The following is an 11,270-nucleotide window of genomic DNA, read 5'->3' on the forward strand; positions in this document are numbered from 1 at the left end:
ACAGTTTATCATAAGGAAATGATGTAAACTACATCTCCTACTGTGAAAAGGTGATTGGTCTCACAAAGGTTTCTTTTTATCTTTACCTTGATTATTTGCATTGATATGAAAATATTTACATTTCCAATGTCTTTGTCTGAGACAAAATTACAAACAGTTAATGTACTCTGGTTTTTCAATAGACCCTGCTAAAAAAAATCATGTGCAGGGCGGGACAAATGGCTAGACAGAAGCAGGGCTTGTAGCACATGGATTGATGGAATCAATACCATGTAAATACATGTACAGTATAAGGATTAACTGTCAGTTTTTTTTCAGTTTCATGAAGATGATCAATCAACTGGCTTGTGTGATAATTTTATACATAAACGCCTTTGGCGTTTATGCAAATTATCATGCAAGCCAATCGATTGATCACTTCATGAAATCGAAAAATAAGACAGTTATTCCTTAAATATACACATCTAGTCAATAAACCAACATTACTTTGAATACACATTTAGTCACATAATCTAGGAATTTGGTTTTGACATCAAGGAATTTGGTTTTGACATCTGTGGAAGAGAAGTATCACAATAATATTGTCTTTTGAGTTCTTATGTTTTAACAACGAGCTGTATTGAGGCAAAACGTTGTTGTACTACCTTGGTTCAAAGTGTTTGCCCACAAGCAAATCAGTCTGTTCACACACTGTTGAGCTTCATTTACAGTCTGTAACATGTAACTGTTGAGCTTCACTGACACTTTGCTGAGCTTTGGTTTTCACATTCCTGAACTTTTTCTGTAACTTTTAACTGCAAGTTTTTTTTCAGAAGTCACCTTCATTTATATGCTGTTCAGTGCTGAAATACATTAAACAATATGCAAGTTTAGAAGAAAAATAGTATGATTCAATTTATCAAATTATTTGAGATAACTCTTATGTTTTTTGTGTAATCAGTTTGTAAAGAAATTTATTCTCACATATATGCAACACAATAATCAAAGCTCAAGAAAAATTTGTTTTGATTTATTAAAAACACCAAATAGCTATTAGTGTTTTGTAAAAAAGAGTGTTGCAAAGATAGAATTTATCTAAATAGTGAACATATAAACAGTGAAATTTCTTGTCATACCAACAGGAAATCTTACTTGACTCGACATGCACATTAACTAAAACCTATTGACTAAAATGAAATGATAATGAAGTAAAATGACAAGCAATATATTTTATAACTTAATACCTACCTATTTATTATTTTGGAATTCTCGTCTACACTCTGTGTAAGAGCCATTACTTCCAATTCTACTGACTCTAATCTACAAATAAAATAATTCTGACATTCAACAAACTATCAAGATAAAATAGTCCAATTTTAGTGACAGCAATTCAACGATATCTTTCATTGATTATGGTAACAACATACAAGCAGAATTTTTTTTGAGGATATAATTCTGGCATTATTAATGAGGGTGATGAGATTGCTAAAATTGAAAATCGCTAAAAATTAATTGTGTTTTATTTGTAATAACTCCTTAAAATAGCATTTTAAAATCACTGAAATTGCTTCTCCCTAAAAATCAAATACCGATTTTTTACGGAAAAATCACTAAAATTTCCACTTATACCGTTGTCGCAATCAATGTTGATTTTGTTATATGTACATTTATTTTCTGTTTTATTAGCATTGCCCTGTGGTGACCTTTGTTTGTATTTAGTGTTTATCCTGCAAGAAGCCCCATTGTGAGGCTCTGGTGATTTAAATATTTGGCCAGTTGCTATATAAGGTGATGTTAAGTTTGTCTTGGGTAGCGCACGTTTTCCTTGACCAGTGAAAGTAGTTTCACATGTCCACGGAGGGTTAGATAGTTTTATTTGTGGTAACTGAATCTCCTGTCAGGTTAAGTGCAATTTACTTGCATTTATTATATTGAAAAGTAATGTAGTGTATACTAATTGAGCTTATTCTATTTTTATCCACGAGAGAAAGTGTTCGAATTGTATATACGGGAATGTTACCACATGCACATGCCATGAGTTTAAGTGTAAAGTAATGATATAAGTTTATTACTCAGACTGTAATGTTATATTGTACATTATTTTGCTTTCCCGTACGAAACGGTGTGATACATATTAGTCAAACTGTATGTTTGAACAACTATATGTGTAAACATTTATGATGTGTTGTGAGGCAGCCCGTTTGGGGTCAAGCTGTTATTCTGTCTACACATATTTGTTGAAGGTTCCTGTACATATATATATGCATGCGTGTGGTTACATGATGGTTTGGTGCTGTCGGCAGTGGCAACCTCGCGACTACACAAGGGCATGGTACACTAGGCCGAGGCCGTGTGGGGGAGACGTGGTTTCCTGGTTTTGTCAGCACTGCAGACGCTTAAGATGCTTTGGATTGGTGCGGGACGTCGAGCACGTTGTGGCATTTAGTGCAAGGGCGTGGTACCCCTAGGTCATGGACCGTTAAACACAGGAAATGGGCGTGGACGGCTACAGGAACGTGGTCCCAGACGAACAGGAATAGACATTTTGAAATTTTGCTTTAATTTTCATCTTGTATATTTGTACATGTTTGTTTTTATATAAAATTGTAAATAGAAAAAATAATCTTGTTATCACTGATCAAGCTTAGGGTGTCGTGACAACGGTATTATTTGGAAACTATCCTCAATTTCCTTAGTACATGTATTTAACATTCTTTGTTCATTCACAGTTATCCCTATGTTCAATCCCCAATAACTCAGAGGCCGTCAGAGGGGTTTGACTGGCAGTAGCCAAATATCTCAGTTGGTAGAGCACCTGACTGGAGATTCCGGGGACCTGGGTTCGAATCCTGTTCTGGTCCGTCATATGTTGTTATCTATTAATGTTCTGTTTGGACTCTGCCTGCATAATAGCGCAGCAATGATCCAAGAATTTGCTGGGGAGGGGGGCACTTTTTGCCACAACAGTCATGCTTCCAAACATATACATCAGAGAATTCTCTTTAATGTAGTTGATATGACAGACTAACCTGTTATTGAGCTGATTAAGAAGGTTTGTAGAAATCACACGTCTCTGCTGATCTTTGTTGTTATTAGGAATGAAATTTGGTTCACATACAATATCATGCATACTCCCTATCATCACCTTAGAAAACTGAAACACACAATAAAAATATTCTAAACAAAAATTAATTTGTGGCAAGGGACAAGCCAATAACATGTTTTGATAATTAACATTTCTGCCTATACCTTCATCTAATTTAATGACATATTCTGCTTTCTGTCATTTATAATATCTTACTTTGTCTAGTTTCTGATATGTTCAGATAACTGTTATTTATACCTACCTCGTCTAGTTTACTGACGTATTCCGTCTGTCTCTTCTCCAGGTGACCCAGTTTTAGATTCACTTTATCACATCTGTTTCTTGTATCAACTGCCTGACTGTCAAAGTATAAAACAGATGTACATCAAACAAGATCTGACAAGATTCAATTTCACAAATAAAAACTATATGACCTTGTATAAAATTGAAATAGAAATATACATAGAAAGGCCTTGTCCAAAAATAATATACAAGTGAAATATTTAAAGCCCATAATTTTTTCAAAAATTATTGTCAAGGTTAAGTTTTTGTACTGTTTTCTTTTTCATGTTAAAGTATCTACTTATACCATGTCAAACAGATAATACTGCTTTTCTCTACACACTTACTTGTACCACATGTAGTAAGCATTATACTGTTTTTCTGTACATCGGTTACAGCTTTCTAATATGGACAGGGACTTAGAACATAATGTCTGCAGTCGATTTCTGTAATATCAAATCAAATATTACATATTAATGAAAAGTCAAATGCATGTAATGATATCAAAAACTGTTTTTAAGAAACTAGATCAAAACAGTTTTCTATCTCTTTGTAATATTTTCCAATTTTGCAAAATTGATTTTAAGACTGATGACCTACTTTTCTACCATTTGGATAATTATTCTCCTCCAGTTTGCCTAGCACCTTTTTGTGTCTGTCTATGACCTATTTTCTACCCTGTCTATCAGTTTAATTGATGACCTACTTTTCTATTCTTTGTAAAGTTAAACTGATGACCTACTTTTCTATTCTTTGTAAAGTTAAACTGATGACATACTTTTCTATTCTTTGTAAATTTAAATTGATGACTTACTTTTCTACCATATGGATGTTCTCCTCCAGTTTCCCAAGCACCACTCTGTGTCTGTCCTCTTTAAATGCCATCATGATACCCCGCATTGATTCCAACATTACCTCTATCTTCTCTCCACTACAAACAAACAAAGCACTACATAGCAGCCAAACATTACAACAAGCACCAATGTTGGATGGAAATTACACAGTATTCAAGTATATCTTTAACACTAATGCTTCTTTTCAGTTACAAACTCAGTATTGACTTCTGGTTTATCATTATGCCTTAACTAAAATCTTTTTCAGGATTCATTTCTCTGCCTACTATGTCAAACTCAGAATGAGTAAATACTATCTATAAGTATCAGAGTGACACGCCAGGTTTTCATCCCCCCAGTATCTCTCTAGTCTCTTGTTCTGTAGTACTTACCATCTATAAGTATCAGAGTGGCACGCCAGGTTTTCATCCCTCCAGTATCTCTCTAGTCTCTTGTTCTGTAACTTACCATCTATAAGTATCAGAGTGACAGGCCAGGTTTTCATCCCTCCAGTATCTCTCTAGTCTCTTGTTCTGTAGTACTTACCATCTATAAGTATCAGAGTGACAGGCCAGGTTTTCATCCCCCCAGTATCTCTCTAGTCTCTTGTTCTGTACCTTACCATCTATAAGTATCAGAGTGACACGCCAGGTTTTCATCCCCCCAGTATCTCTCTAGTCTCTTGTTCTGTACCTTACCATCTATAAGTATCAGTAGGTTTTCATCCCCCCAGTATCTCTCTAGTCTCTTGTTCTGTACCTTACCATTTAAGTATCAGAGTGACACGCCAGGTTTTCATCCCCCCAGTATCTTTCTAGTCTCTTGTTCTGTACCTTACCAACTATAAGTATCAGAGTGACTCGACAGTTTTTCTTCCCGACAGTATCTCTCTCGTCTCTTGTTCTGTAGTACTTACCATCTATAAGTATCAGAGTGACAGGCCAGGTTTTCATCCCCCCAGTATCTCTCTAGTCTCTTGTTCTGTAGTACTTACCATCTATAAGTATCAGAGTGACAGGCCAGATTTTCATCCCCCCAGTATCTCTAGTCTCTTGTTCTGTACCTTACCATTTATAAGTATCAGAGTGACAGGCCAAGTCAGTAAGTCTCTTGTTCTGTAACTTACCATTTAAGTAAGAGTACAGGCCAGGTTTTCATCCCCCCAGTATCTCTCTAGTCTCTTGTTCTGTAATACTTACCATCTATAAGTATCAGAGTGACAGGCCAGGTTTTCATCCCTTTAGTACCTCTCTAGTCTCTTGTTCTGTAGTACTTACCATCTATTATTCCAGGTTTTTCCCTCCAAATCTCTCTAGTCTCTTGTTCTGTACCTTACCATCTATAAGTATCAGAGTGACAGGCCAGGTTTTCATCCCTCCAGTACCTCTCTAGTCTCTTGTTCTGTACCTTACCATCTATAAGTATCGGAGTGACAGGCCAGGTTTTCATCCCCCCAGTATCTCTCTAGTCTCTTGTTCTGTAGTACTTACCATCTATAAGTATCAGAGTGGCACGCCAGGTTTTCATCCCTCCAGTACCTCTCTAGTCTCTTGTTCTGTACCTTACCATCTATAAGTATCAGAGTGACACACCAGGTTTTCATCCCTCCAGTACCTCTTTAGTCTCTTGTTCTGTACCTTACCATCTATAAGTATCGGAGTGACAGGCCAGATTGCCTATATAGATATTTTAGTATATACCATCTATAAGTATCAGAGTGGCACGCCAGGTTTTCATCCCTCCAGTATCTCTCTAGTCTCTTGTTCTGTAGTACTTACCATCTATAAGTATCGGAGTGACACGCCAGGTTTTCATCCCCCCAGTATCTCTCTAGTCTTTTGTTCTGTAACTTACCATCTATAAGTATAACGCCAGGTTTTCATCCCTCCAGTATCTCTCTAGTCTCTTGTTCTGTACCTTACCATCTATAAGTATCAGAGTGACAGGCCAGGTTTTCATCCCCCCAGTATCTCTCTAGTCTCTTGTTCTGTAGTACTTACCATCTATAAGTATCGGAGTGACACGCCAGGTTTTCATCCCCCCCAGTATCTCTCTAGTCTCTTGTTCTGTAACTTACCATCTATAAGTATCAGAGTGGCACGCCAGGTTTTCATCCCTCCAGTATCTCTCTAGTCTCTTGTTCTGTAACTTACCATCTATAAGAATCAGAGTGACAGGCCAGGTTTTCATCCCCCCAGTATCTCTCTAGTCTCTTGTTCTGTAACTTACCATCTACATCGGAGTGCAGCCAAATCCCCCCCAGTATCTCTCTAGTCTCTTGTTCTGTAACTTACCATCTATAAGAATCAGAGTGGCACGCCAGGTTTTCATCCCCCCAGTATCTCTCTAGTCTCTTGTTCTGTAACTTACCATCTATAAGTATCAGAGTGACACGCCAGGTTTTCATCCCTCCAGTATCTCTCTAGTCTCTTGTTCTGTAACTTACCATCTATAAGTATCAGAGTGACACGCCAGGTTTTCATCCCTCCAGTATCTCTCTAGTCTCTTGTTCTGTAACTTACCATCTATAAGAATCAGAGTGGCATGCCAGGTTTTCATCCCTCCAGTATCTCTCTAGTCTCTTGTTCTGTAACTTACCATCTATTATCAGAGTCAGGTTTTCATCCCTCCAGTATCTCTCTAGTCTCTTGTTCTGTAACTTACCATCTATAAGTATCAGAGTGACACGCCAGGTTTTCATCCCTCCAGTATCTCTCTAGTCTCTTGTTCTGTAACTTACCATCTATAAGAATCAGAGTGGCATGCCAGGTTTTCATCCCTCCAGTATCTCTCTAGTCTCTTGTTCTGTAACTTACCATCTATAAGTATCAGAGTGACACGCCAGGTTTTCATCCCTCCAGTATCTCTCTAGTCTCTTGTTCTGTAACTTACCATCTATAAGTATCAGAGTGACACGCCAGGTTTTCATCCCTCCAGTATCTCTCTAGTCTCTTGTTCTGTAACTTACCATCTATAAGTATCAGAGTGACACGCCAGGTTTTCATCCCTCCAGTATCTCTCTAGTCTCTTGTTCTGTAACTTACCATCTATAAGTATCAGAGTGACACGCCAGGTTTTCATCCCCCCAGTATCTCTCTAGTCTCTTGTTCTGTAGTACTTACCATCTATAAGTATCAGAGTGACACGCCAGGTTTTCATCCCTCCAGTATCTCTCTAGTCTCTTGTTCTGTAACTTACCATCTATAAGTATCAGAGTGACACGCCAGGTTTTCATCCCCCCAGTATCTCTCTAGTCTCTTGTTCTGTAACTTACCATCTATAAGTATCAGAGTGACACGCCAGGTTTTCATCCCCCCAGTATCTCTCTAGTCTCTTGTTCTGTAACTTACCATCTATAAGTATCAGAGTGACACGCCAGGTTTTCATCCCTCCAGTATCTCTCTAGTCTCTTGTTCTGTAGTACTTACCATCTATAAGTATCAGAGTGACAGGCCAGGTTTTCATCCCTCCAGTATCTCTCTAGTCTCTTGTTCTGAAGTTCATCTCTCTGGAGCTGATTTAGCTGCTCCTCTGCTCCCTTCATTATGTTGTCCACCTACAAATACATATCCATTCTGTGTCATAATACAGTCAAACCTATTTATCTTAAATTCAATGAACTCCAGAGAAAAAAAACTCTGAGATATTCCAGGATTTGAGATACCAAGTGTAAAGCAAAATACTTAAAGATTCAGTGGTGGGGACTTCTATTTCGATTGGACTTATCTAGGTTCATATGTATTAGTCATTTTTGTGTTTGAGAATTGAGATACTGAAGTTCATCATTTTGTGTTATTTCATATCACCATTTCAGTATGTTGACATGATCCTTTCATGATACTCATATTGTAAGAGAAACCAAAATTACATGCCTCTGTTTTTATTAAATCAACCTTTGATAAGCAGAAAAATTTCTGTTGAAGGACTCCTTATTGGTCTGATATTTTATAACATGCCATATGATTGGACATCAAAGCCCTTGGCTCCTACCTGTTTCTGCAGGTCCCTGATATATTTCTGATTTCCCTCCAGCAGTATTTCCCTGTCTTTGGCCCCCTGCCCCTGATTGGTCCCCCTGACTAGCGCCATGTTCTGGGCCACAGAATGGTTATAGTTCCGTGTCCACAGTTGACACGTCTGGTTGTGTTGTTTCTGATGTCTGAGGTAGTCTACTAGGTGCTCAATCTCATGGTGAAGCTCATGTCTAAAAAACAACAAAAAAAATATTGTAACTGGTTATATATAGGTGTGATGAAGGAACCAGAAAATCACAGTGTAATCTTTGTACAATTTTTATATCACATAGCACTTCATGAGCCAGTAATGCTGACTTTATTTTTTTTTTGTGTGTGATATTTCTGTACATGTAGTTATCCATTGAGCATACACATACATATAGAAAAGCATGTATTGTTGATATTCCTTTAATCATTTTAACTCAATTTAGCATGAAAACTTTGTCAAACATTGATTTTAGAGATACTATACTTACATGTATCCTCGAACACTCTTCTGTAATAACTGTAATTTTCTGTGATACTGTCTTACGAGTCGAAGATGAAAGGACATGACTGTACAACATAGCTTTGATAGCTGGTAGTCATTGCTGATGTGTACTGAACTGCTGAATCTTGGAAACTCAGCTACAACAAAATAAAATTACTTTTGAAAAGATATCTAAATAGAGTACTGTATAGGGGGAAAATAACTTGCGGAGTTAATATTTGCTACATTCACGGTGTTAATAAATCCGTGCATTCAAGAAATTTTCAATACTGTGGTTTCATCAATATTCGTTGAGCACCAATTTTCGAGGAATTCGTTGGTGAGCAGATCCACGAAATGAAATGTTCATTGAATTGAGAAATGTGTTATCTATTTGTATAGACAATACTTTCGTCCACGAAATTAGGTATCCTCGAAAACGTATGTTTTACAAAATCAACGAAAATTGATGGCAACGAAAATTGATGAAACCACAGTAATCTCCAAGGGGTTTTTTTGAAAATTTGAGAATAGAATACGATAGGTTTATATGCATGTATGTGCAGTACATGGTCATTTCAGTAATTACGAATAGTACTTGTCATTCAATTATTTTAATTATCATGCTTTACTTTAATTACTTTACTTTACTTTAATTCAAATCAGCTGATAACAACTTGTATTTGTTAAATAGCTGTTTTAACAGCCAACGCTATGTGTTTCATTAATCAAAACATGTGAGCCATGAATTTTGATTACTCATGTGTAACTAATGTTACCACGTAACTTGTATTTGTTAAATAGCTGTTTTAACAGCCAACGCTATGTGTTTCATTAATCAAAACATGTGAGCCATGAATTTTGATTACTCATGTGTAACTAATGTTACCACGTGTTTTTGTTACCTGCATTATAGCAGTTTTTATCGACACTTTGGTTTTTAAAAAATCATTCAAATAACCTAGAACTTACTGAAGATGTGGTAGGATATTATTTCGTCGACCTACATTTATATTAACACATAATTATTTACCGTCTAGTGGTTTTTCGCCATGTTGTATTGAAGATCTTGGGGTGTACATGCACTAGGAAAGTCATTTGACATTTATAGTCAAGGACTTTTGATAACAGTTACTGCACTTGTTTTAATTAATTGTCAATTATTTATTAAATATAACAATTTTATAACCTTCCCTGTTGATCGTGAAATAAAGACATAAGGCTGATTAATGTCCTTTACATAATTATTATAGCTACAGAATGGATAAAACGGATATAGACAAGGGAGGTAACTTTCACTGCAAACTGAAGAAACCGCGGTAGTGTCAGATGAAAGAAAAATGTGAAAATTACAACCTCTGAAATTTATCCCCTATACAGTAAATCATATAAATGTAACTCAAAAGTTGAAATATTTGAAGCAAGAACATGTTGCCATTAATTCCATGCAGTTAAGAATCTTGTTGAATAAATTTATCTAACAAAACATTACATTACATTGTTGAATGTACTGTTCATTTTGAAATTTCATTTTTGTATACAGTCACAATGGTTTGTGCATGCACCTACAGAATCATTTCAAAGGGAAAAATTCTAGGATCAACATGACATGACATTGAAAATAAGAAACTGCTTACGATATACACAGTTTGGGAAATATCTGTGATCAGGATAGGACTTCAGGAACACAAATATAGGGTTGTCTTCTGTGATGGACTTTGGATAATCTGACACGGGGTCAAGAGGGTCAACAGTATGCTCCAGTAACTCTCCGTCGACGACCAGGATTTGATTGACAGCTGCCACCTCACACTGCTCAGCGATCACTTCCTGTAGGCCTGAGAGTCTGGAACAAAAATCAACCATTAAATTTAGTACATGTAATAGTCTGTATTTGAAGTAGAGATAAGGGGCAGAAAATGGAAAATGCTGCTGATTATAGGATGTTTTATGGATTTACATGTAAATATTATGAATATTTCGATAATTTTTATTGCATTCATCATCTTTATGATCAGAAATATTTAATAACAAGAGGCCCAGGGGCCACAGCGCTCACCTGAGCACATCGGCTAGGAAAAAGCACATATCAGATCAGAAATGAAAGTTTACTGAGGTTGGAGGGGGGGGGGGGCTTAAATTTTAACCCCCCCAGAGGGTCATGATTTGAACAAACTAGAATCTACACTACCTGAGGATGATTCCATGTAAATATCACTAATCATCACTTTGAAGTACTTGAAAAGGAGATTTCTCTATATATTCCTGTGAAAAACTTTGATCTGCCATTTTTTCAGGGGTCATATATATTCCTGAGGTGAAAACCTTGAGAAGATTTTTAAAGATTTTTTCCTATATATTCCTATGTAAAACTTTTAACGGCCATTATGGTCCCACCCTAGCCCCGGGGGTCATGAATTAAACAAATCTGAGTCTACACTACCTGAGGATAATTTCACATGAGTTTTATCTTTCCTGTCTCAATGATTCTTGAGAAGAAGATTTTTAAAGATTTTTCCTATATATTCCTATGTAAAACTTTGATCGGCCATTTTGGCCTCACCCTACCCCCAGGGGTCATGATTTGAACAAACTTAATTTACACT

General features: G+C 36.6%; 1 protein-coding gene across 1 annotated transcript in view; it reads right to left on the bottom strand.

The window, feature by feature from the left end:
* Window positions 1–537: 537 nt before the first annotated feature.
* Window positions 538–11,270, bottom strand: part of LOC134277408 (serine/threonine-protein kinase TBK1-like) — a 16,580-nt gene continuing 5,847 nt past the window's right edge. Inside the window, exons 10-19 of the mRNA XM_062759742.1 lie at window positions 10,302–10,510; window positions 8,672–8,822; window positions 8,170–8,383; window positions 7,608–7,735; window positions 4,161–4,277; window positions 3,694–3,792; window positions 3,327–3,423; window positions 3,009–3,133; window positions 1,228–1,299; window positions 538–842 (exon numbers count right to left, since the gene is read on the bottom strand). Coding sequence (XP_062615726.1) covers window positions 809–842; window positions 1,228–1,299; window positions 3,009–3,133; window positions 3,327–3,423; window positions 3,694–3,792; window positions 4,161–4,277; window positions 7,608–7,735; window positions 8,170–8,383; window positions 8,672–8,822; window positions 10,302–10,510 — 1,246 coding nt within the window. The 3' untranslated portion in view covers window positions 538–808. The remainder of the gene's footprint in view (window positions 843–1,227; window positions 1,300–3,008; window positions 3,134–3,326; window positions 3,424–3,693; window positions 3,793–4,160; window positions 4,278–7,607; window positions 7,736–8,169; window positions 8,384–8,671; window positions 8,823–10,301; window positions 10,511–11,270) is intronic.

The sequence above is a fragment of the Saccostrea cucullata genome, unplaced genomic scaffold (assembly GCF_032062105.1).
Source record: "Saccostrea cucullata isolate Sc308-1 unplaced genomic scaffold, CSIRO_AGI_Scuc_v1 ctg510, whole genome shotgun sequence".
Lineage (NCBI taxonomy): Eukaryota > Metazoa > Mollusca > Bivalvia > Ostreida > Ostreidae > Saccostrea > Saccostrea cuccullata.